General features: G+C 33.7%; 1 protein-coding gene across 4 annotated transcripts; it reads right to left on the bottom strand.

The window, feature by feature from the left end:
* Positions 1–261: 261 nt before the first annotated feature.
* On the bottom strand, positions 262–27,129 carry LOC110109909 (splicing factor U2af large subunit B-like). Of its 4 annotated transcripts, none has more exons than XM_020841127.2 (13): positions 26,872–27,129; positions 21,620–21,861; positions 13,629–13,742; positions 12,708–12,775; positions 12,029–12,099; positions 11,886–11,927; positions 11,759–11,806; positions 7,647–7,707; positions 7,453–7,565; positions 6,901–7,347; positions 1,313–1,448; positions 992–1,059; positions 262–621 (listed from the first exon to the last, which is right to left on the bottom strand). In XM_020841127.2, the coding sequence occupies exons 1-13, from the start codon at positions 26,980–26,982 to the stop codon at positions 484–486; spliced, it is 1,659 nt and encodes a 552-aa protein (XP_020696786.1). In that variant the 5' UTR covers positions 26,983–27,129; the 3' UTR covers positions 262–483. The 4 variants fall into 4 exon arrangements, with proteins under 4 accessions (XP_020696786.1, XP_020696785.1, XP_020696787.1 ...); XM_020841126.2 differs by having other exon boundaries at positions 11,759–11,818; positions 26,872–27,128; XM_020841128.2 differs by lacking the exons at positions 21,620–21,861; positions 26,872–27,129 and adding an exon at positions 12,283–12,416 and having other exon boundaries at positions 11,759–11,818; positions 13,629–13,702.
* Between the last annotated feature and the right edge of the window lie 858 nt (positions 27,130–27,987).

Genomic DNA, 27,987 nt, shown 5'->3' with positions numbered 1-27,987 from the left:
AATAGATCCCATCCACTTATCATGATAAAGAGGGTGAAATTCTCAAATTCCAACTGTCATTCACTTCAGAAGATTTAATTTTATTAAAGTCATAATAATTTTAAAAAAATTAAGAAGAATCAATTTCAGCAATCAAACATGAATTGAATGGCTGATATCGATAAACTTTACCCTCCAATTATCAATATCATTAGATAATCTGAATCCACTTTTGCCTGATAATTTCCAGCATAAAACGCAATAACAACTAAACCTTAAATCTTATACAAAAAGGTACTGATACAATTATGCAAATTCTATTCAAAACAAGCAAGTTGAAATCTTACAGTAAATTCTCACTCCAATTAGATAAAATTCCCATTGGCTTTGCTGAACAACTCAAATTTTACATATTTATCAAGCTTAGAAGCTCTAATCATCATAACTTTCAAAGAGTATTAAGGAAAAACCATCACTTAGTGCAAAAAAAACTTGCCAATGTCACTAGCCATCATATTCTCTTAGCGCAAATTTGTTTTCTGGATAAAAGATGGCAACTACTTGATTTCCACCAAATTTCCTTCCATGAAGTCCCTGTCTTGCTTTCATGGCTCCATCTGGATCCACATATTCCAAAAACACCTAGGCAAAAGAAAATGAATAGGTTTGTATGTAAGAAATACCAAATCCAACTTGAGAACACATAATACAAAGTATAACAGAGGACCTTGAAAAATAAGAATCAGGAAAGATATTTCAAAGAAATAAAGTAATATGAACAATAAATTAAATCTTAAAAGAAAGCATTTGAATATAGTAATCATCATTTGAAAGCACTTGCATTTGGATTTAGGTTTTATTTGGGGCGGCTTTATTACTGCTTCTTGAAACAACTTTTTAGTTCAAAATTTTAATTTTCATACTGAAAAGTTGTTTTACGAAGTAGTTAGAAAACCGGCCCAAACGAGGCCTTAGATTACAGAGAAGCAAAGTTCCTTGTGCATGCACAAACCTTTCCAACTCCAGGATTTGTCTCACCATTAGGACTCGGACGAGGGATGACAACATTCACCAAAGCACCTAAGAAAACAATGTAAGTTACTCGTGAGATAAAGATAGAACATGCACATAGAAAATGGACTATTTGGGATAGTGATAGGAAAAAGAGGAGAATTATAGCATCTTCAGGATGCAAGGCTTGATTGTCAAATGGCAGAAGAATTTGCAAAGAAAATGCCAAAGAAGAGAAGAAATTTTTGAAAAATCACAAAAAAATCTGAAGCAAAATAGATATTAAAATAGAAGTATTAGACATTAAAGCCAGGATTCAAACCATATTTTCCGCCTTCTCCCCTCATGTCTTCCACTATATCTTCATATTCTTCATCATCCTTCAACTCATCCTCAGTAACTACCTGTGTTAAACATATCACCTTAGTTGGAACGGATCCCGCTTGGAAGACCAACTTCTGCAAGAAAGAACAAAAGTTTTCTTTAAACCATTTTCTGAAATTAAGCTCCAAAATGCTACAAACTGAATCCTCCTGTAAGAAAGAATGCATAAAGCAGAATCAGGAAGTTCTATTACATCGCAACTTTCCTTCTAACCACATTTACAGCCAACATAAAAATGAAATTTATTTTAACTGGACTTTAGTATTACGACACTTTTATACCAAACCAAGCAAGCCCTCGATCTTCCTTGAATTAAAGAAGAAAATAATTTCACGCTCATTAGTACATTTCCAATCCAGATTCACAAGAACCACTGCCCAGTGCCCACAAAAGAACATGTTCTGTAAACATCAGGAGTTGCCCCGATTGCTCATATTTTGGACGCTTCCGCTCCATTTACAAGAGAATGTCACAACATTCCAATACGGTCCGTGACTGAACATCAAATAATCAGTCATCATTGAGAACATATTTTGCTACCAAGAGTACATTAAACAAAAATTCAACTGAAATAAACCTCCCCGGAGGCATATCTAGAGCTCAAACTTAAGCCTCATTTCAAATTTCAATTGCCTATAAGAAAATAATTGATATATCTCAAAGAGATCACTATAACAGTTGACAAGATTGAATCAAACTGGACAAGGGGAACTCCACTACTGACATCATTTTCTACATTTTTCTCCATGCAGCCAAGTATATTGGCATAAAAGTCCATGCAAAGAAAAGATAAAAGAATAAAGTTGCACAGCAAGAAAATTGGGGTGGGGGCTCCAAGAGAGAGATGGCCGGACTGAAATTTAAATTAGTAAGCTGTTTCCTATAGTAATTTCTAGAAATGAAAAGACTAAGTTTCGGAGAGACTGCACAATAATAAACATCTCAAGTATGGAACAATAAATTCATGCCAAAAAAAGAAATCAGGATCCCATATGATCATTTCAAGCTTAAGATAATAAGGATCCTATGGATCCATGCCAAGGTGGGAAATCCAGAACTTTTTTTTTTATTATTTTTTTATTTTTTTGGGAAATCCAGAACTTGTTTGGGAGTGGAAAGCATATTAAGATACTATGAAATTCAAATCTAACAATATATATTCAAACTTTCAAAGTGCAAAGTTCATTTGTATGAACTTTTCTATTTTGTTGCAGGCTAATTTCCTTACTTTCATCTTATATCAAACTATAGATTGTCTTTTTTCAAATACTTCAAAGAATAAAGAAAAAATATTCATGTTCTTGTGTTCTCTGCACGGTATCAAATCACCAAAACATTTCATCATTGGCTTCTACCGACAACCGTATCAGTAGCTTTCAACCTCAAATACACTATACATGCAAAAGCAGCCTTGGACTAAATCCTTCATCATTGTTGTTCCTTCTCTGATTCCAGTCGCAATTATTGCAACAGAACTCAACATCCCAGTCCTTCAAACCTCTTTTTTCCTTCCAACTGATAGTCTTTTGCTATAGGGGTGTCAAAATAGGTTTTCGGGTCAGGTTCGGGTCCAACCCGAAACTAACATGCCCCTGATTGATCTAACATGGACTTGATCCGATTACAAAAACAGGTTCAAAAACTGAACCCATACCCGACTCGCCGGGTTATCGGTTAACCCGACCCGACCAGATTCACACAAGCGTGACTGGGGTGAGGCGAGAATGTGCGCAACTACAGGTGAGGTAAGTACGCTAGACCCCGCGCGAGTGCGTGAGTACGACTACGAGCAAGGGCAAGTGTGTCATACGCGAGTGCACAGAGTGACTGCGGGTGCGCTCGCCTGCGCGGGAGGGGGTGTGCAAGTTCTGATCGGGACGAGGCCACTACGCGGGAGCAAGTGCGCGAGTTCGAATCAAGGCGAGGCCATTGCGCGGGAGCGGATGAGAGCATTGGACACCGGACTCAAGTCAAATTGGGTTAGCAGGTTGACATACCTCTAAAGTAAATCTCCATTTCCTCTCAGGAAACAAACCTCAAAAAGTGTTTGATTAAATCTTGGGTAATTGACAAAAGGGTTTACACATATCCCACGACACACCCTCCATATTTCAATGCTTATACTTCAGCCCTCGTAGTAAAAAGCTAATGTTGCAAACAGCTTCTTGGTAGGTTGCAAGGCTAGGAAATATATGTCACCTATTTTCTAACCTGAAAAAAAGAGTTAGGAGTTCTTAATTTGTCAACAAATCTCATTTCAATTCAAAAGCTTACTGATAACCTAAAATGTTGTGTAATTTTCCATCCTTACTGTGCATTTAAGGACGTAGATTTGGAGATTAAAATTGGTCTTACTAAAGGGATTGGCTCTGCTATTTTGAACACTCGAGCACTTCAAACAGAGTCTTGAGGAATATGCCTTATCCTTTCTTAACTCTTCAAATAAAAACATCATTGAATTCACCACTTTTGCCATGGCTAACCGTCTTTTAAATCTAAATATAATGCTTCTCTCTCTCCTCAAATGATTAAATATCATGGATTTCATTGACACTTGTGAAATTGCAAAGCAGGATCAGTTTTCCTTTTCCATTAGTAATAAAAGGAGCTCTCATCCTCTTCAGTTAATCCATAGTGATGTTGTGGGATTGCCAACTATTTCAAATGATTCAGTAGCTCATTGGTTCATTTCCTTTATCGATGATTATAGAAGAGTCATATGGCTGGCTATTCTTGATAAAATAAATATATGATTTTAGAAACATTATTCTGCATTTTATTCTATGGTTCAAAATCCAATTAGGCTAAAAATTTAAGACATTAGATATGATAATGCCAGATTTTACTTCAATAAATTTTTAACCCGAGTCATACCATGTAAATAAACTTGGGATTGTTATTCAAAAACAATATTCATATATCCTATTGTGAGAAAGCTATACTCACTCCAAAATGCTTGAAAACCAAATTATTCTCACAAGCTTCCAAAATTAAAGAACCTCTAATGATCCTATATCTATATTATCAGGTGTGCCTCTTTTGCTCATATTCCTAGCCAAAATAGAGGAAAATAAGACATCACAACTACTAAGTGTGTTTCTTGAATACTCTACTATTCAAAAATGTTACAAAAGTTATAATCCTCCTCCTAGGAAATTTTACATATCAGTTGATGTCATCGTTGTTGAAAATAAACCTTACTTCACGCTATCATATCTTTTGGTGATCTCACTCAAGGAAAGATAAAGACTATATTCACTCTAGCTTTAATTCTCTAAAGCTTATGCTACATCTCTAGAAACTCAAGGATGGAATAATCCAAACATTTATGAAACGATCTTGAGCAAAACGACCAAAAATCCAACACCATTTCTACTTCTAAGAAACTGTCCACACCAATCAACCCCTAATTTATTTAAATTTGTGACAAAGAGATTTTCTCGTGTACACTTAATAAAAAAAATACTAGACTTAACACAAGTTCAAAATATCATCCTGAATGTCATTAACGAAGACATTGCAAGTCCTAACTTCCATCAGCATATACTATCTACTAAAGGCAGTCGAGGCCTCGACATACGCCAGTGAGGTGCACAAAAAAATACCTCAAGGCTTACACCTCTTTTCTTTAAGGCTTACACCTTTTTTGACTAAAGCTTACCCCTCGAAGTTTTTGAGACAGGTGCCTCAAATTAATAAGTATAAGAAAATTATTTTGTTTTATTATATTATAATATATTTATAAATTACTTAATAGGTAATATAGCTTATAAAGTTATAATATACTTTTTTTTTCTTTTTAAGTTAGTAGAGCAGCAACATAGGGGTTTAAGATAAAGCAAGTGGTTGTGAGTCAAGAGAGAGCGAGCAGTTGTTCCTATGATTTTTTTTTCTTTTAATTTCATTTCGAAAAAAGATCGTTTATATTTTTTAATTTTCTTTTGATTTTTTTTATTTTTTGATTTTTTATTTATTTTCACTGATTTTTTAACTAATATCTTTAATGTTTTTTTTTCCTTAATTTTTTTTTATGTATGTTTTAATTTTATTCATTTTCTTGCTTTTTTTACTGATTCTCCTTTTCATTTTTTCATTTTAGTTTTCAATTTTTATTTTTATTTTTCTAAGTTTGTTTCTTTATTTTATTTTTTTATTGTGTGGCTGAACCAGAGGACGATAAATTTGTTATATATGATGATTCTTCTGAATATGCTAAACGTGAGGAAGAGGCCACTGTAGATCATAATCCTCATGACATAACTACATTTTAAGTGATTTTTTACCTTTAATCTTATTTTACACTTTCACTTAAGATTAACATTTAATACAGATTTTTTCTTATTATGTGATTTTATTGCTTATGATGACTAAGTTGTCATATTTATGAACTATTTTTAATGTTATGATTTTTTTTTTTTGGCTTGCGACTCTATGCCTCCACCTGCCTTGAGGTCTATGCCTCACCTCACAAAGGGAAATTGACTCGGTTCTCAATTTCATCTTTTAAATTTTAATCTTCACAATAGATATGAATCAGCTAAGTTTACAAAAGCGGGAAAAAAGTCTGAAATTGCTTCATGCAAATGATAATGGGCTGGCCTGTTTTCAGATATGTTTTTTTTTCTTTTTTCTTTCTAATGAAAGAATCTAATAGCTGAGCCATGCTTTTGACCAGAGTTGCAATCCTGCAGGTATTATTAGTACATGATGAAAAAATTATCAAACAACAAAAATTTAATAGCTTAAAATATATCATAGTTAACAACGAGAAGCGAGAAGCTACCCTAGCTCCAAACCACATTTCTACATTTAATTAAAAATCAAAATAAAAAAATGATAGGAAACACTTGAGTTCCCAAGTGTTCCTCACCAAAACTGAAGTTGATCCGATGGAAACTGTTGTCCACAGCAGAAATCTGCTGTTTACAGCAGACAAACAACAAAACCACAGAGAAATCTGAGAGAAAACTCAAAGAAAAGCTTGTATTCCACTAGTCGATGAATAAAATAGCAAGATACAATTGATCCTCAATTCGAGAGGAGGATCGTTCTCTCCCAAATCTCTAGACGCCGCTAGAGCCCAAAGAAAACCTAAATCTAAGAGATCTCAAATTTCATCCCAAATACAAGATGATCAAACCCTAGGAAAATCTACTATTTAATGCATACCAATCAAAAGGAATTCCCTAAACAGTCCCTACATTCAAATTTCTCTCTGAAACCCCCCAAAAATCCTTCCTAAAACGCTCTATATGAGCGGTCGGGCCGCTCGTTCTAGCGGAATCTCTGCCTGTTTTGCGATTCCGCCCGTGAACCGGTCCCGCCTGGACCGGCTGGACCGGTCTAACAAAAAACTCATCAGCCTAAAAAGAAGAAAATGGAGAACATGGGCTATAAACTAGTTAGCAGCAAGCCATAAAAAGGTTTTAAAAATGGAATCTTTCTACATGAGATCTTTTTAAGTGACTTTTATTTAAAAAAAATTCATTCAATTAATGGAGAATAACAAAGTGATTTTCAAATTACCTGCAAAGCTACCTGCTGTTGTGCCTGCAGCAATACACTTTCCTGCTCTGGTCTAGGCTGTACTGCACCTTGGTTTGCACGCCTAACTGTAAGGGTTTTATCTCCCATCTTGATGCCATTAAGTGCTGCACATGCAATGTCAGTAACAGAGAGATCTTGGTAAACACAGAAAGCGTAGCCTTTTGAGTTTCCAGTTTCCCTGTCCTTGACAAGATCAAAACCACGTAGAGGACCAAACGACTCCAGCAACTCCCGCACCTGCGCTTCAGTAAAATAGTAAGGAAGGCCGCCAACAAAAATACGATCAGGCCCTTCAAGGCCTCCAGCAGAACCAGGCATAAGACCAACAGCAGCAAGATTAAGGTTGGGGTTGGGCTGGCTTGGACCAAGAGCTGCAGCAAGAGAAGGGTTGTAGTCACTTGGCCTTCTAACCTTCACCGGTGCCCCCTGGATCCACATGAGGATCTTAGTAATATATGGCCGAGGAAATGCTTAATAGCTAAAGTGAAGAAAACGCATGATTTGAGTAGATTCAGCTGGATAAATCCTAACCTCAAAAATAATGCCATCTAAGGCCATTGCATTGCTTGCTTCTTCTACAGACCTCATTTCCACAAAAGCAAACTTCTTCTCATGGTTTATATATACGTTAACAACAGCATCACCTTCAAAATGGTACAAATAAATGAGCATTCATTTGCAATGAAAAGATAACTGATCAAGGAATATGACAAGTAAACTCTCACCTGGACCAGCAGTGTTCCCCCCAATGGCTGCCATAACTTGGCTAAAAAATGTTGCAACCGACTGTAAACAGACATTTTTTTTTAATGACAAAATTTCAAAGGTACAGTTGACAAGCAGATCATTGCTAGAGTTATCAATAGCCTTAATTTAAGCTCCTGACCACAGCATATGAATCATTCTACGCATTCATCACCATGAAGCCCTGATAGTGTTGTGTTATTCTATTCTAATTATCTAAAGCAAAAAAAATAGCTTGTAGGCGGAGAATAAAAACGCCAGTAAAATACTGAAAGTTCAATATTATTAAGGAACAAAGAGAAGGAAGCTAAACAAATGCCATAGGATTTTCCTCGCAAGCTGAAAAGAATGAAAAAAAAAAGCAACAAATGGTAAAATTGAGCAGCTAGCACTTAGCACTACCAGCATGTTCCTCTAAAAGTAATCAAGTAATTAAAAAGGAAACAAGCAGCAACATAAGAACCATACTAAGGTAGGTAAGCATGCTAGAAAATAGGTACAGCAACGGAAGATGATCACAATAGACTCTGGTTGGTTGCATATGAATCGCAAAGTTCCAAAACAATCAATACACTGAACTTCCCAAGAACCCCATGGATTTTTCGTACCATCAAATTCAACAACAGTGCTTATAAGCCATTTCAAGAACTGAACAACAACAAGAAAGCCATTCAATTCAAGATCTACTGCTGAAAAAAAAAATGTTTAGAACAAACGTGGAAAGAATAAGTACTGTGGGCCCAACACTCCACTTTCTCTACTCTCCTCCTGAAACAAAACCTGAGAAAGTTGGCTGCTTCAATGGTGCTTGATATTTTTTCCACAAGCTAAATATGTACAAAAAAGACAGTATCACCATAAATCAACAGCCATAACATACAATTTGCACCTCGTTTAATCAGAAACCCACTGATTCAGAACTCAAAATATGCAATTTAATGATAACATGTTGTGAAATTGAACCTCCCAGAAAAGCTTCAAGATCTCCAACAGGTATAAAGTGGAAATGTGAAATGCAGGAAGACAACTGTGGCCCCAGATCTCCATTTCCACATTTGCTCCACTGGATACAAAATTTCAAGAGCTTCGATTGGTCCATTGGTCGATTGGTATTTAGTTTTTTTTTTTTTGGGCACACATGCCCAAATAAAACGTTAGCAACCCGCCATACAAACTGACAACAAGTTAGCATGTTGTATAAAAAATAAATAAATTAATCAAATTAAAAAAAAAGTTAGCACGTTGTAGATTTAGTATCTCTAAACCAGAATTGTGAGGATGGGCTTAGTGAGGGAAGGCCAAGTTTGACAAACTATCTGCTCGCATATGCAACTCTCTGCACATAGTTGCTTCCCCAATTTCCTAGGGATAAAATTATAATACATGGAATTTTAACACAATCACATTAAAGAAAAATGGCATATCCAAAAGCACGACATCAAAAAGAACATGAAACCATGATCCAATTTTGTTTCATAAATATTACACCCAATAGAACCGTATTAAAGCATTAGCAAATTCATCCAAACTAAACAGGGCCAACAAGAGTAAAACAACTGATCTATCACATGCAAATATAATCCTCGTTCATTTTGCAACAGCCAATTAATTTATTTCACAACTTTCCTTAATATGCTTATGAGTGAAGGGTAAGGCAATAGACCGAGCTCAAGCCAATCTTAGCTAGACTCAACAACTAATCTCAAATATTTATCACCTCATGAAGATTTATAAATGATGGAAAATGAAGATTCATAAAAGACAACCCTATGATTTTTATTATTTTAATTATTGTTTTAAAGAGGTTGTGCATCCCTATGATTACTCCTTAATTAATACAAACATATATTTATGGTTTGCCTGTCATCAAAATAAGACTTGAAAAAATCTAATAAATATTAATTTTATGATTCCTTCATTTTTTTTCTCCCCTTGGAATTAACTACAGCATATTCAGTAGAAAGCACAAAACTATTTTTTCATTGCTCCTAAATGCACACATTTCATTATTTAAATGCATGATTTGCATGAAAATATTAGTTAGAAACATTTTAGTTATACAAATTATAAATTCATTGAAAATATTAACAAAAAGTAAGTGAAATTCAAAGAAAACAATAAAATTATGATATGTATATATTAAAAAATGATCCTCTAAAATTCCTTGAGATATTAACTGCTACAAAAACAAGGTTATGTGAGATTATCCAGTTCCTTGAGATGAAGGTTTAAAAGTTACAAAAGTTAAAAATTCTTATATACATCGATTTAAAAGGTATGGGGCCTATGGGCCAGATGGCATTATATCATGAATCGTCAACACCAATGCCTTTTGGATTCTTCTCTTTCCACTTTCTCCTTTAAGTTTCACATTATCTGCACACTTCCCAAACATTCAAGCTAATGTTATTCCTGAAATTGTTGTTGATGAAAACATGTCAACTATGGATGGTGGATGCTAAAGCTATCTTTTAAAGGAAAAGGCAAACCACAAGTGATGATTCATAGATATTTGTATAGAAAATCCAATAACAATCCAAATCTTACAAAACGCTGAATATTTTTCAAAGTAAAATCTTATAAAGCTGGGCAAAATTGATGCAGATGGATGGTGTTATAATGTTATAAGGATTATAATTGGCATTGGTCTTCAACTCGTTGCTTATTGGCATCCTTCATTATCGAGATTTTGGAGGATCTTCAGCTCCTCGTAACACTAGCAAAAGGCAATAACCATTTTGTTATTGATGTTACTATGATATTTAAGCTCCGACTATGAATTTATCATGCCTAGGTCTGCGGAAGTAATTTCTTAGTTGATTCTGGAATTATAATTGACTGATTGTTGAATAAATTTTCTTGTAGGATATGCAAACTGGATTTAAATCCCGGTTCAAATGAGAAACTAAGAGAAAATAAATGAATTCTATGATAGATTTTTTTCTTATATGCTTTTCTAATGAATTCGTTGCCTTCTTTCTTGTCTTCTCTTCTTTCTTCTTTTTATATTTTTTCGCTGTCGGTTTGAAAATAAGATTGTGTTTAATCAGATTTCTAATAATGTGATTTTATGCCAGTGTGAAAAATGAACGGTGTGCAGCTTTCTTGATTCTTATTATATTAGTTAAATTCTAGTAGAAGGCTTAAATTATTGCCTTAAATTGCTTTTTAACAAGCTCTAGGCTTTTATTTAAACATAACATATCAAATAACACATTAAACCCAGACCCTAAGCCGTCCAATATCATGAATAGCATCACAAGATCTTTTATAAAAATGAATAAAGGGTCAATGTTCTACAAGCAAAGCTAAGAGAAACGGGATTTGATTTCTTCAAGTGCAATAACTCAATTGAACTGTAAAATTTTAATAATTTCATACATAACGCGTATTTGAAGCAGAAGCGTTACAAGACCTATTTTACTAAAACCAAATTGAGAGCGTATTAATATGAATGTTGGCACTAACAAAAATTAAGTAGAATGATAATACAACAATCAAGGTATGCATAATAATGATGCACAAGTTGCAACAAAAAAAAATGTGTCCGGCTTAAAAATGAAACACCACACCTATATGAGAATATGTAAGGAAAGCATTCAGACATGGTTTAAATTAAAAGCTAGTTTCAAAATAAAAGGACCAAAAAAAATCTACATTTATAAATGATCTTTTTGAGAAAAAATATTTGATTCTTACAAGTCTATATCAAATAAGCTCATAAAAATTAATGAAAAAACAAAAGATTAAAAATCACATGCGTTTCTGAAAATTAAAGTAATAATAAATCAAACCATGTCAACCAGAAATGCTATAAAACAAGCGAATCATGAAAATTTAACAAATGGTAAGTCTCTAAAAAAAAAAGCTGTAAACTGCCTGTTTCAAATAATAATTCTGTTTTGACCATCACATTATGGCAAAGAAGCATGCTCTGTGTACATTGACAACCTTCAATTCAATAAAGCATACTATAGTGCAATTTTAACAACATTAATGTCAACAGCACATATCAAGAATATGACCAGGCTCCAACTGCTATATCATACAAGACATGTGAAAAAGAATTTGGGCAGTTTTAAAGGATGCAAACCTGCTCATTGGCAGCCGGGGAAAGGCCTCCAACATACACTCGCCGAGCATGTCGAGTTGCCTAAAAATTTCAAAGTTATGCTCGCTAAAGACAGCATAATGAAGAATTATAGAAATGGAGATCATACCTGCTGTGTCATAGCTTGAACTGGCATTACTGGAAGAGGAAACTGCGCGAACAAAATCATGCATTACATATGGAAAAACTAGATCAAATGGTTTTATTTAAAATAATTGAATTGTGGATGATTTGGTTGATGAGAGTAACAACCTGCCCGGGTGTTAATGGAAACATGTTCTGGAACATCCCAGGAACAGCTGCTGGTGCCCCAGGTATCTGGCCTATATAACCAATTAATGCCACAACAGATAAATCATATTACCCAGCCACAAACAGTAAAAAGATGGAAGCAGCATGAGGTTTCCATGCCCATTGGTGATAACAAAAATTTGCATCTTCTAGCAAGAGCTCATTAGAGAATAAAATGTTAGTTAAGTACTAGAGAATGTACTCATAAAGACTACCAAATGAAATAGCTGCCAGTTGAATATTATCAAGATCCATCAAACCGGTGTACTGATTCCTCCTTGTACATAAAAGCAACAGTAGCTGGCTCACGCCCATTGGCAGCACAGTGGGACAAGTAGCCCAACATTGCCTTCTTACGAAAACATTTATATACAAAACAAACAAAAACCACAAAAACAGAAGAACAAAATTTCTGCTCAGTTACAGAATTTAAAATCAAAGGACAATAAAAAAAAAAAAAACATTCAATCAAATTACTAAGAACTAAAGTTTAGTACAAAGAAACACTAAACTAAGGTATTAATAAATACTATAAACCAGTGCAAGATAAAGGAGTTTGAAACGAATTTCCTAGACAGCTGCCAACTTAAAGCATGCATTTACAAAAGGAAAACATGGCATAAACAGATGGCATATTTACCTGGCATAGCTGCACCAGGTAACATGACAGGACCAGAAGGCGCCATGTCAAAGCCGCTAAGACGCTTACTGCATAAGAAAAAAAACACCAAAAAAGAAAATTTATAAAGAACTCCACAAAAGCTTCAGAAATTAAAACAGCATTCATGTTTTAAATCATAACAACTCTATAAATTCAAAATATATGAATTCAGTGATAAGTTTGAGAACAGTGGTTTAGATCAATCAGAATGGAAGTTTCCCTAAAGTTCATTTGTGATTTTTATAACCAATTCCCAGGAATTCAAACACCACAAATGGCAAGCCCAAAATGCACATGAATAAAAAGACTCTAGGAAGAATTGATTTATACAGTCTTAAACACAATTATTGTAAAAATTATTAGGTTTAGACTACATATATAACTCTACATGCTGATAACCAAAGTACATGGCCGTGTACTCACTATCTTTCTCCATCTGTTTGGAGTACAAAGAGAGCATACAACTGTGTATTCCGATAATTTACAGAGTAGTGATACATAGTCCGTGCCAAATTATTTCTTCAATTATTGAGACAACTTCATGACTGATGCCACCATCACTTAGATGCAAAGACCATGATATGCTTTCTTTCGAAAGTCAAATAAAGATTATACTATTCACTGTTGAATTTAAGCACATATAAATACACTTGTTTATACGCAGCTCAAAAGCCATAATTTTATGAAATAGAATGCAAAAAAAAATTGGGCCCCTGAAGGAAAAAATTCATAAGCAGAAAAGTAATAAAAAGCTATTCGTTATATATATAATAAAGTCCTAGCTACAAAACAAATAGTATGAACAAGCTTATTTAGAAGCTACCCACTTAAGCACTCTTTTTATTAAGAATGAATAATGTGCAGAAACTATAATCAACAAAAAAAAATTAAGTCATATACCTTTTTGATCTTGAGCGAGAACGAGATCCTGATCTATGATCAACTCGACCCTTTGACCGAGACCGAGATCTTTGTCGACGGCGACCCTCTCTGTCTCTATCATAGTCCCTATGCCTGGAATGAATTTTTCAAGATGAATAATAACAATCATCTTTATACAAATCAACGTGCAAAAAATATGCAACAAAGCTCACCATTAATTTTCAAAAGAAAATCATTTGGTTAAAAGAGATCAAAATGCACATAAGAAAATTCAGGCAACCCTCAAACTGAAAAAAGTAACAACGACAATACATGTCAGCAGAAAATATTTCATCTATGAGTTCCAATATGTTATACAATCCGGAAGCTGCAGTATTTCTAATAACTAACATCTTTAAAATGTACTGAAGAACTTGCTTCAAGTATGTAACATAAGAGTTCTCGGCGGAAAATTTTGAAAGAAATTATCCCATTGAATCAAACTTTATCCATGAATCTACAATTGATCTCCCTTAATTCAAAAATCCAAGACTTCTATTTAATTTATGATTGTTGAATGACACAACTGAATAATTTGTTTTCAAGGAATTCCTTGAATTCTATCTCTAATTTATAAAAGTCTTCCTTTGTGTGTGTGTGTTGAGGGGGAGCGGGCAGGGGGAAGGGATATTCATTATGTGGCATGAATGTTATAAGAAACCAAAGCTGAAAGGAATAAGAATAACATAATGCATGTCCTCGCAACTGGAATAGCTGATGATCTAGAATGCAATATCAGCTTATACACATCGGATAGAATTGTTGCCAAAGAATACAAAAGTTCTTAGGAACTAAAAATTCTGATAACTAAAATGTGCTACTTCATTTTTTAACAAGAAAACCAGTTTTGTTGCATTACATTACGCAAATCCATCAAATGGAAAAATCACAAATCTACTACTAAAAGGGATAGCATATGGCTGAGAAGGGAGTGTGGGATCTGGTAAACTCAGTTAAACTAAGGCATGATTATATTTTCGCATAGAAACAATTTAATTAATTTGATTTTGGTATCCAACAACCAAAAAACAAATAGTCCTACTAAAAAATATTCAATTTTTAACTATTGTAAGAACCATAGCAAGAGCTTCCAATTCACAGCACCTTGATCAAGCAAAGCTTCTAATTTCAAAATCTCCTTGTAGGATAACAGTTGAACTGTCAGAATAGGAGGATCAATTCCCTAAAAAATTTGAAAGTTAAACTACAGGTCTTCTCTGAAATTTTTAAAAGGTGCTATTTATTCTAAGCTAAAGTAGTAAGATTTTAAACCAAAATTTAGTGACTAATAATCAAGGTTAAAGGGCAAATAACATTTGTGTGTAATTTCTTTTTTAATATAGTTTAGAAATTCTAGCTCAACTAATTGTTGATAAAAAGATCTCCAACAAGAAGTTCATTGCCAGGACTACTACTTTGAAGAAAGAAGGGAAAAAATTTATCTCTTAGGAGGTATTTTGATTATTATTCTCATCATCCTCACAAGGAAAACAGAGGAAATCAAACAAAGTTAAATCATTATACATCCGGAGCAAGGACAAATAAAAAAAGAATGTATAAATTGTAATGTTGTCATGAGGGGCATAAGATTAATTATTTATATCCTTAAATATGTAGAGGAAGACAAAAATCATTGCAAAGCTTTGCATTTTTCTATGTTTCTGATCTAGGAGTTAGAAGAAGTGAAATGGCTAAAATGTTAAAATGACATTAGAAGGAAGACTGGTTCTCTTATGTTACTTTTATTAACTTGGGGACTTTCTTTGTTAAATCTGGACATTTTGATTCCTTGGTTAGCAGAGGCTGCATGAAATTTTGGCGAGTTACCTTGATTGTTAATAAATGGGATAAATGTATAGGTTATGGAAATCTATAAGTGTACCCACATCGAACGTAATTATTCATATGAATTGTATTAATTTGCTTGTTTTCATTTAGTTATTTTGTGTACAACATCCCTCATAATGTCAATTGCTAAATCTATTTCCACTACATACTATTACAATTACACTATGTTATTGTTGTTCCAGCTACTTTCCACATGTTATTTTTTACATTTATATGTGTTTCTCACTATTGTATCATGCAGTCTCTCAACTTTCTTCTTCCCGCTATGATGTGCACCACTACTACCTATCCTCTATGCCACAGTTGCCGCCTCATGCAACTTTCCACACTAATTCATTGTAACTCCCTTATGCATCCAACCATCACTGCTACAATCCAACACTGCTTATACGCAACGAATCCTCTGTTGCTTATTGCATTAGGAAATGTTTCTCTTTTGCTAGAAAAATTTACGAAAAAGTTTTGAATCCTTATTGGACGTGTTGAAACCTGTTTGTTTTGAGTGAATTTCTACAAATCTTGAGTATTTTCTTTTTATTTCAGGTCTTTTGATGCCTGTAAATAAGAATCATAAACATGTAAACAAGTCATTTAACATCAAATAGTGAAATACAATTTCAATTCCCTCACTTGGGCGTGTGCTTGTTCACAGGTGTAAATAAGCTACTTAATGGGGAGGGAGTGGGGTTATTATATGCACCAGAAACTTTATCGACGTTAAAAATTTTCCTATTTTGCTAGTGTAATTTATTAAAAAAATAATATTTTTTTTTTTATGAATGCACTGCAACATACTGTTCTGAGTAGATTCTATAGTTTTTTAAGAGTTTTTTTTTTTTGGTGCCCTTTGAAGCCTATAAATAGGACTCCTGAGGCAAGAAAAAAAAATCATTCTAAAACAAATAGTGAATAAAATTCAAGTTTCATGAGTGCGTGCTTGTTGAATTGTGCTCTTTGAGTTCTCACGGATGTAGACAACTACTCCCAAGCAGGGAGACTCCATGTATTAGCATGAGGCTTGGTTTTTCCTAAGAATATTTATTAAACTTTTCTCATTCCTTGATGTTCATCCATCCGCCATTACAGAACAACCATATCGTGCACAATCTTCTTGACGTCGTGATAGTTCATGTGTATGTCCAACCTCTTTCTTCAAACACTCGTACCTCATGATAACTAGGAGGTTTCATTCCATGTCTAAACTATCCAAGTGCCTCGACCATAGTAGGGAAACTTTCATATCTCACAGCATTAAATGGAATACCAACATCATACATCCATCTATAGAAAACTTGAATAGCCCTTTCCCTCATTTCCTTTTTAGCGGCATCCATCTTTGCTAAATTAACCTTTCTCCGCTTCACTTCATCTTCAGGATTTGGTGTATAAGATAAGTATCTAATGGTCCTTTGGGTCTTGATGATTTGAGGATTGATGTTGATGATAGTCTTGATGATTTGAGGATTGATGTTGATGATAAACTCTGACTAGAAGCATTGGATTTACTTGTTCTTAACATTTTGGATGGACCAGCATCTAGAATATCATCATATGCCATGACATCAAAGTCATGTCCATCAAAGTTGGCATTTAAGATGTCATTAACATGTTATTTCTAATCCTTCTTCAACATGGATGCCTTAATCACAACCTTAACATGCTCGAGGCAATTAGAGCAAGGTCTAGCATTTCTAAAACCTCCAACAAGGTATTGTTTGTGGTGTGTAACTCTTCCTTCTATTATTTTGCTGTAAAAAATACATGTCACAGTATTATTATCGGCTTCATTAGTCAATACTTCATATTTCCGTGTTGGATCTTTTTTTAAAAGATTGTATTGAATCTGATATTTTATGATGACCTATAGGCAAAAAAATTCATAATATAGTTGATATTAATTAAAAAATATAAATGATGAATGCCAAATTAATTTACAATACTTAAGCAAATAAAAAACAATGTTATGCCTTTTTAGACATTGAATTATCTAAAGCATAATTTTTCAACTTAAAGATCACCTTAAAATTTGAATCCTGATTCTTGAATGCTATGAATCATGAATCCTGAACACTATTATTTCACCAAATAAGGAAGGATACTCACATAAAACCTAGCTCTAAAAGAGTATGTTTCAACTTAAAGATCACCTTGCTATAAAATATGAATCATGATTCCTGAATGCTATATAGACAAATTATTTTCAAAGGAAATAACACTGTAAAAATTAAACAATATTTCAGTTCACATATATGATCTAAATAGCAATGAGGACCTAATACATGCCTCCAATTACTAGCTAGAAAAGATGATTTAGTTATAAAATAATAGCGTAGAAGATTCCAAGGAAAAATAGAAATAAATTGCAAAAAAAAAATCAAATGGCAGACGAAGGGCTCACGTGTCTACCGCAAATCATTCGTTCCTTCACATGCGTTGGGCACCAACAAAGGAAGGATAGGGCGGCGCCGCATCAAAATTAGAGGAAAGAAATGGTGGCGGAATCAAAGCACTCTGTTCGATCCTTCGCGTATGTGAGGGCCGTAAATCGTCCATTCCTTCGCGTGCGTTGGGCACTAGTAGAGGAAGGAGAGGCTGTGGAATTAGAGGGAGGTGAAATCAGAGCACTTTGTTTGTTCCTTCGCGTGCGTGAGGGCCGCAATTCGTTCGTTCCTTTGTCAATTCCTTCATTCGTGACACACGAACCGTGAGGGCTAGGGTTTAGGATATTATAAAATGTAACAAACCTTTTAATTATATTTAAAAATTAAATAAAATAGCGCGCAATTTTGCGCCACGGGCTATTGCGCGCAAATAGCGCATGCTTTTTTAAAAAATTGCGCCGCGCCATGGGTGCGTCGCATTGCACGCTATTTTACGCCATTGACTACTATGCTCTGATCACTCCCATTCTCCCTCACAAGTTCACTCACAAACCAACTCCTCACCAGTTGCAAAGCCTGCACGCATCGGCCTTCTCCCACAAACGTGATCACTCACTTGAGATGCCCCTATCCTAGTTGCGCTTGCTCAAGCATGCACTCGCATGTCCCCAGCTATTCCTACTCACGCATCCACCGACAGCTCCACCCTAGTGCCACTGGCACTCCTGATGTTATTTGCTCTCTCTCTCACATTTCCTTTAACTCCCTCTATCCCCCTCTAACTCACTCTTTGTCTCACACACTCTCTCTCTTTCTTTACTCTTTCCCTCGTTCACTCTCCTTTTCATATATTTCTCCCTTTCTCTCTCTCGACAGCTCTCACCTCTTCTATTTCTCTCTAATTCTCTTTGCTTCTCTCCTCTCTATCTCTTCCTAACTTTATACATTCACCCTAAGTCAACAATATTTCTTTTATCAAAACAATTCATGAGTGTCAACAAAAATCCTTCAATCAAATTTGGTTAACCACCTCTACTGATTAAATACATCAAGGTCCATGACAACTCAAAATGATGGAATATTGAGATCTTTATCATGTTCATCTTACCGCCACCATCCGTTTTAAGCTGAAGGCGATGCATTTTCTCAATACTAAATCAAAATTATTGCTATTATATGTTAAACACTTAACGCCCATCGACTAGCATTAATCGAATGTTATCTATCATAAATAGGAGGGGTAATTAAATGTCTATGAAAAACATAGACTCAATCAAAAAATCCTCGCAAAATAAGGTTAAATCTCTATGTAGTGTCTTACTAACAATCTAATCAACCTTCTAAAAATTCAACCTAGAACAAACTCCGAGAGACTCATGACAAGTTCCAACAAATCTTTCCCAACCTTTTAAGTGAGTAATCTTTACAACTCTCTAGAGCATAAGAGTTAATGATGACCATGTGATCTGAATCTTTATTCAAAGTCAAAAGCATGATTGATTAAATATTTTATGCTTTATTTAGAGATCAATATTTAAGTAATATTTGGATTTACTTCATTAAGATATAATTCTTGTCTTATGATTTTTTTATTTGTAATTAAATTATAATTTATTTTCTGATTTTTTTAGTTGTATATTTGCTTGTTACCCTACACTCCTAATATCATGAGGACCCTAGTGATAGACTATAAGCATTGATTGACTTAAAAAAATTTTGAGCTATTCCAGTCCTCTCCCTCAAGATTGATCAGTGTCCAACATACTTAGTTTGAAGACAAAAGAAAAGGCTAAGGGGTTCTTTGGTTGCTAGTATTTAGGGGTAACTTGGTTTGCTTAAAAAGAATGCAAAGTATTCCAAATGCAAGAGATTTGAAAATTTTGCAATTTGGTTTGATGAAAAAGAAATATAGAGTGAAGGTTTTTGTGAATTCCTATTTCACTTTGCTGTTCATTTTTTATACATTCTAAACTCACCCATTTTTAGCAAAATTCCTTATTTGTTGCAAGCTAACTCCACCGCCACAATCTGTCAAGCACGTACCACAACTGCCCACCACCTTCACCATCTGCCACCACCAATCGCTAGCCACCGGCCGCCTTTACCTACCGACCGACCAATACCCACTACTATTGTTGGAGTTTACAATGCATTAATTTTATTTCAAGTCCAACAAAAAAGCAATCACTTGCACTTACTTTACTCATCTAAACAACAACAAATATCTTAAATATATTGCATTCCTTTTATATTGTATTTTATTTTACAATTCAATCCTTTTCAGCAAACCAAACACACCCTTAGCCTTCACATATATTTTTAATGCAAAGTAAATGCATTTGAAATGCTTTAAGATTGTTTGATTACTTGTGAAATAAATTTAGGATATCACCTTGTTATGTTCAGATGATTGTTAAGCCAATCAAAATTTTAATTCCATCGTATTATTTTTTGTTAGGACATGAGAATAAGCAAATAAGGGTCGTAGGGTGAAGCAATAATGGTGGATGAAGTCAGCAGGAGTCATGGAATTGGGGACGAGTTCGAAGGGGTTGGCGACATAAAAAATGTGAGAAGCATTGACACCAGCAGAGACGACCATAGTATGAAAGCAAGAAGCCTTGGGAATGAGATGCAACAACACCTACGGTCATCACATCAATGGCATTGGAGAAAAGCTTTGGCGTCGGTGTCAAAGACTTCAAGGATGAGATCAGCACTCAAACAAGGCTTCACATGAGTTAGTTGTATTCTGAATTTGCCCAAAATCACATGAGTTAGTTGTATTCTGAATTTGCCCAATTTGGGCAATTTTGAAATAAGCCAAAATGGTGTATTGGAGGAGTTTTAAATTCCCCAAAAAATTACTTTTGGGTTTCTTAACCAAACAATCAAATATTTTAAAATTCAACATTTCTAAAGTAGTACAAACTTCAACATTTCTAAATTAGTACGCTCAAAATACTATAACCAAATAACCTATAATAAGACAAATAAAACATCCCAGTATAAATAAGAAGAAAGTAACTAGGATCACTCTGATTAAAAAAAATGGAAGAATAAGAGAGGTTATATAAATTGCATAAATAAAGAAGAGTAAGGATAAGAAGAACAAGAAAATTTGGTCAAGCTAATGAATTCCTTAAATAAATCTATCTCCATTCAAAATGTCAAGTCCTCAACATTTTAGAACATCTCTACAAGAAAGAACGAACTGAAGCTACAAAAGATTTTACTAATCCTGCACATACTCAAACTAACTACAACATATCAATCATATGGTAATAAAACATAAAAAATGCAGGCAAGCCGGGTGGTCAATTTTAAGGAAACAACTAAGGAAGCAAATGAACACTTTCATTAAGTCAAACGCATTTTCACAAACTTATTCATAACAGAACATTTTCAAAATCACAAACAAGGTAAAAATTGTCAATAAAGTTGGTGGCATTCAATGGTTCACAATTATCACCCCATTTTGTTGCAAAAGTTCACTGGTTGGAGCCACATAAGAGTCCTTATTTCTACATCAATATCAAAAACACTATTGCCATACAAGAAAATTGAGCTAGCGGTAAGAATAATGGTGTAACATTTCACTATCAAATTTTTAATAATCCAATCCATGTTCTCCAAAAGTAAAGGACATCTACATGGATCAGCAGGATAATCAAACTTGCACGCCTGAAATAGCTGATGTAATAATATAAATTAGCCCATATACAAAATAAACTTACATACCTGTCATAGTCCCTGTCTCGAACACGATGGCGATCACGATCATCCGATCTTTCATGGCCATGCTCCCTCCTTTCACTTCTATCCCTATCTCTATCCCTGAGGTGACGATCACGCTCTTGTTCCCTATCCCTATCCCGATCCCTGCCCCGATCTCGATCCCTGTCCCTATGTCGCTCCCTCTCCTTCTCCCTTTCCCTGTCTCTACTCTTAGAAGAACCTCTTTCATGATCTTGTGAATCATGCTGCAATAACGCAAACATATCCTAGTGAGAAACAAATGCAACAAAATAAATCTATGAAAAAATGCCGCATTCACTATTCTACAGCAATAATAAACATAACTCTAATGAAGAAATTCCATGATTCATAAAGTGCTAAATAATCCATCATCTAATAGCAAGTGTAGTGATAGGCAGCATCCATGATATTTAGAAGAGGTCAGATAATCTAAAAATATCAAGAATCCAACTATTATTTAAAATAAGATCATTTGATATAAATTGAAAGGCAACGTTAACAATTAATCAAATTTTAGACATATTAATGAAGTTAAAATTAATCATTTCCACTTCCTGAATAAAACATATTGCTTAGATTTTTTTTTTTTTTTGCATTATTAACAAATAGTGAATTCAAATATAATTTTTTTTTTTTTTTTTTTTTTTTTTTTTTGCATTATTAACAAATAGTGAATTCAAATATAATTTTGTTAGAAGTAATGCTCCATAACCCAACCCAATTGTCAAGGAAAAATGGGCAAAGCTTTTCAATGATTTGACTCAAAAGTGACATGCCATAAATTAATAAAATTCTGAAAAAAAAGAAAGCAAGAGTTTTCTAGGATGTCGACACAAGTAACTCACTATAACTTAAAACCAATCAAGGTGAAAAAAAGAAAGACGGAAAATTTTTGATGAGATCTAAAATTAGTATATGATTTATTCATGGAATCTAAAGACTTCAAACTAGAAAGACAAAAAAAATAGTAGACAGTAGAAGAAATATGCATATAAAAAATTTGCAATAAACTAAAAAGGAAAAATTAAATCCCAAGGATATAGGGGAAGAATGTAAGCTATTATACCTCGGAATGGTTAACAATAGGAATGGGTTTTGAATAAAACGTGGTGGAGATCAGAAAAATAATTATTGAGATGAATAGGAATAGTTATATTATGATTGCTAATAAGTTAGTAATTGATAAATATATTATAAATGTAGTTAGTGTGTATGCTTCTTAATTGAATATAATAAAACTATTAATAAAATAAACAAAATAATAAAATTAACCTAATACATGATGAAGGAACTTGAGAGGTTAGAAATTGTTAATCTTTCAAGACAGAATTTTAAGGGATTTTTCTTTGAACTATAATGCAACCAAATTTGACGTAGGATAAGGTAACTAGGTAAATTAAAAAGGTTTTCATAGAAGTTGGGAGCAAGCCTAAAATTGATTGTTTATGAGTAGAAAAACTTAATAGAGTAGTGAAGAGATAAATTTGCAATTTAGTCTTATATTCCATATGAATCTAATTATTGGGTAGTATATAAATCATTGATAAACAAGTTGAACATCGCATAAATGAGAATGTTAAGGTAGATAAATAGAAGAACTATAAGTGATAAATTGAGAAATGACTATATTAGAGGAATAATGGGAATAGCTTGTACTGATAGAAATATAGTGGAAGGTTGGCTTGGTGTTTTGTGCATATATAATGAAGGGCAAAAAAGGCACAAATAAGATACGGAAAATATAAATAATGTTATAAGGATTAAAAAAACAAGAGTATATCAAAGGAAACTTAGAAGTTGTGCAAAATAGTTTAAGCATTTAAAACCTCATGCGCCACTCTGTTGGAACAAATGAAGAGTGATAATTCTCAAACCATCCATAAAATATTGGGACATAATAATAGTGATACAATACATATCTCCAAGACAAACTTTCAAGCTCATCGTCATCCAGAGTTAAATAAAAATTAGAACTAATTTAGAATCTATTTATTATTTCCTTTAATTCTTATACTTTTATATTATGTCTTATCTATTTGCCAACATGTAATTTTTATTTTTATTATAACTTACATATAATAATCATAACTCCTTATTTGTATAAAATCAATTCATGAGATATGGATGAGTTAGATTTGAGTAAATGATATTTTGCATCATCACCCCAACTTATTCTCTCCCTCCTCTCTCATATTCAAATTCCCCTTTTTTCTCTCCTCTTATTCTTAGTTTCCTCCCAAATCCCAAACTTGTAATCTCAAAAACATTATGATCCTCTGTCAATATATTTGGCTTATATGTATCATTGGAATTGCAACCTCTTTTCTTCTTTGTAAAGGTGACTCCATTCTATGCAATATATATGCTCTACACTTTCGTTGATTCTAATCACATGCATTTCAATTTTCCATAAAAGTTTACAATTCCAATTTGTGTTGTACCCTACTAGATTCCAATCTTCTAACCATGATTATGGACCTCCTCACCAATTTCATGACTTGATTTGATCAAAAACACTGAAAACAGCAAATGTCGTATGATTCTTGTTCAAAACGTACAACTACAATGAAAATCACTCAATTGTCGCATGTTTTTCAAAATAGATTGTGTCGACATGTATGAACTGTCAAAATTACCTTTAAAACCTATATTGCCTAGGTCACACAAGAAAAAAATACACGATTTAACAGTAAGACATTTATAGACATAATACAATCATCAAAATTTTTAAGAAATTTCCTATTTTGAAAATTATTATGTTGCCAACATCATCATGAAAGAAATTTATTACAATCATCATAAATATCATTTAAATTTGAGAAAATTTTAAACTTCAATGTCATTATATAAATAAGGAAAGAAGTATTGTCTTTCTATATAAAGAATATGTCATGAATATATTCAATACAAATGGAGCAAACAAGGAAGATACTTACACTCTCTTCCCAAAGCGAGATGGATACTTCTTAACAAGGAAATAGGTACGGATGAGCTTCCACTCCATTTGCCATTAATGCTCCAATGTACGAAACAAGGTTTCAGATATCTTAGAATCATGAATCTCTTAAATTGAATAAGGTTGTAATTAATTATTCAATCAAACCATACAGGTTTTTAACCCTCATTTTTACTCCATGAAATTATGAATTAATGTTTATTTTAATCAAGGTTGTGAAAATCAGATCAGACAATGAACTGGAAGAATGAGAGGTTCGCGGTTTGATGGCTCAACCGAGGTGGAACTAAATGGCGTAATAAATATAAAAATCATTTAAATGTCATCTAAATAGCATAACAACGGTATAATAATTATGAAATAATGTACATTTGGGGCTAAAAACAAATAACATTCATACATAAATAACATATCCTATAATTTGAAATTAAACATATTTATCTTTAAATTTAATTATTTTTTATTATAAAATTACTTTACATATAAGTTTATAAATTTAATATGAATAATTTTTAATTTATGTTATAAGTTTAGATACAATTTATACCTATAAATTATGTACAAAAATTACATCAAAAAATTTCATCTATAAATTCATGTTATATCATTTATTATTCAAAATTTAATAAAAATTTCTTTTTATATTATATAAATAAATAATTAATTAATTTATTAATTAGATAAAAAACTTAAATATTATCAACAAAAATTTTAATATTATTCACATTATAAAATTTTAATTAATAAATATGAGCAAAAATATATAGTATAAATGCAGTATGGGTATCAATTATTGACCCAACTCGATAACCTGACCCGAACCCTATATGAAAATTTTGAATTCGAGTCGACCCGTTTAACAAATGGGTCGGGTTCATGTTCCCATTTTTGACCCGTTTGTAAAATCAGGTCAGGTCCGGGTCAACTTGCTAACCCGAATTTGACCAGTCCCCGGCCTCGCCACCGCGAGTCGTCCACGCGTAGGCAACACGCACCCACGCAACCTTGCTAGTCGCGCACGTCGCACGCACCCTCGCAGGCGCACTAGCGAGCTCTTGGCGACACGACCTCGCCCTTGCTAGTCGTGCTCAACTCTCTAGCACGCGATCAACACACAGTCCAGCCCTCGCTTACAGTCCCGCACGCTCTCAGCATCGACGCTCGCAGGTCAGGTTCGTGTCTAAACTTTCAACTAGTTTGCAAAACCGGGTCCGGTTCAGGACAGATGTATTGGACCAAGGTCAAATCCGGGTTCAACCCAACCCGAACACCCTTTTTGACACTCCTAATGTGTAGTGAACATGAGGACTTCATCTTTGTTTTTTAGTCCCACATCACCTAGGTTGTATATCTTTGTGTTATTTATATTACTTTTTAGGGTTCACGTGAGTAATGAAGTCACAATGAGTGATTAAGTCATGTGACAAAGCATAGTTATTGTTTATTTAATAAGAAAATATTTTAAAATTTAATATGTATTTTAAAATAATAATTTAAATTAATTTATTAAGTTAAATACTTTATATTAAATTAATTAATTTAATTATATACTAACTTATTCCTAAAATTAATTATTTCATATAAAATAAGCAAGCTAGTTTTGAAAAACTAGCACAGGTTTGTCGGTTAACCAATCAAACCGGCTCAAACCAGTTTTGACCGATTCATTACGAAACTGATTTTGGGAATGAACCAGATCGACTAACAAATCGGTTCACGGTTCAACTGAACTGGCTAGTCCGGTCCTGCTTTTAAAACATTGATTTTAATGTTTATAAATATGAAGTAAATTATATTAAAATATCATGTTAGGTCGAAAATATGTAAGATATTGCTTGAATGCAATAAATGGAGTTTGATAACTACCACTTACGAGATTTTTTGGTCAGTTCTATAGAAATATTATTTGCATATATTATATGTTATTATCCTTGGAAATAATATCATCATCCCTTCCTTTATCACTTTTATTATGTAATGTGTGCGGTGTACCACACCCTCCATCTACATTAAAGATGGGAATACTTTCTTTTGTTATTTGTTCAACCTCCAAAATACTTGGTTTTCCTTCCTCAACTCCCACGCACAGCATATGAAAAGCCCTAAACAACAGACTACAAGAGAGGATCTACAGATCTACATAAGATTGTAGTTAAGAAACTTACAAATAGAGCCCTTAAAATCTCAAATTTAACAAGTTTCTTCTTATTCAATTATCTTAAGAAAGCACGTTATAATCAGGGCGCTTTAAAGTGAGATAGGGTTCGAAGAAATTGACCTGATGGTTTACGCGGTCGTCAAAGCCACTGCTTCGCAGTGGCGGGGAGGAGACACCGTAGTCCTGGTAGCCAGCGCCATTTCCTTCATATCGCCCCTCGAAATCCGCCATATATGATCTCTCTCTCGCTCTCGCCGCTCTCTCCCTCCCTCTCGCTCGCTCGCGCTCTCCCTAGTTTATTTCACCGGAATTTGCCCTAACTCGATTATAAAGTAAACAAAGCAATGTGCCGCGATAATTAGAGCTGCTTTTCCACATGAGAGAGCGAGAGAGAGAATAGATACATGATATATATATATAGGGGTGTCAATTTCGGGTCACGGGTCGGGTTCGGGTCGAACCCGGAACTGACCCGGGTTCAATTATGGCAGAAGAACTGAAACGCTCTTAGAAAAAATCAGTTAAATAAATACTTATATGATAAATAATAGAATTTGAAGAGTCAAGGATGGACGTTGTAGATTAAATTAAAATTTATAGATGAACGATCAAGATTTAATATGGGTGAAGTCCCAAACCACTTTTATATAGTAGTATAGATATAGATATATACTAGGAGGCTTATTATTCAACTAATGAATCTCTCCCTATTTTATTTCTCATCAATATGATTGACATTAATCCTACTCCATTATAAATTAAACAAGCGGATTTTTCTCTCTCTAATATGGAGAAGCAGCACTAATTACCGTGGCACATCTTCTTTGATTACTTTATAATCAAGTTAGGGCAAATTCTTATCATATTGATGAGATATAAAGCAGGGAGAGAGAGTGCGCAAGAGAGAGATCATATATGATGAATTTCAAGGGGAAATATGAAGGCAATGGCCGTGGCTACGAAAACAGTCTTCTCCCAACCATTGCTTCGATTGCGAAATAGTGGATTTGATGACCGCATAAACCATCAGTTCAACTTCTTCAAATCCTATCACACTTTAAAGTGTCTTGGTTATTACATGCTTTCTTAAGATATTTGAATAAGAAGAAGCTTGTTAAAGATGCGATTTTACTAGCTCTAATTGTCAGTTTCTTAATTACAATCTTATGTATATATATAGATCGTTATAGGATTTTACTGCATTGATATGATTTTTATAGTTTTTACTGATGCTTT

This window comes from Dendrobium catenatum, unplaced genomic scaffold, assembly GCF_001605985.2.
Source record: "Dendrobium catenatum unplaced genomic scaffold, ASM160598v2 fragScaff_scaffold_1470, whole genome shotgun sequence".
In the NCBI taxonomy this organism is placed as follows: domain Eukaryota; kingdom Viridiplantae; phylum Streptophyta; class Magnoliopsida; order Asparagales; family Orchidaceae; genus Dendrobium; species Dendrobium catenatum.
This window is presented reverse-complemented; position numbering and strand designations above follow the sequence as displayed.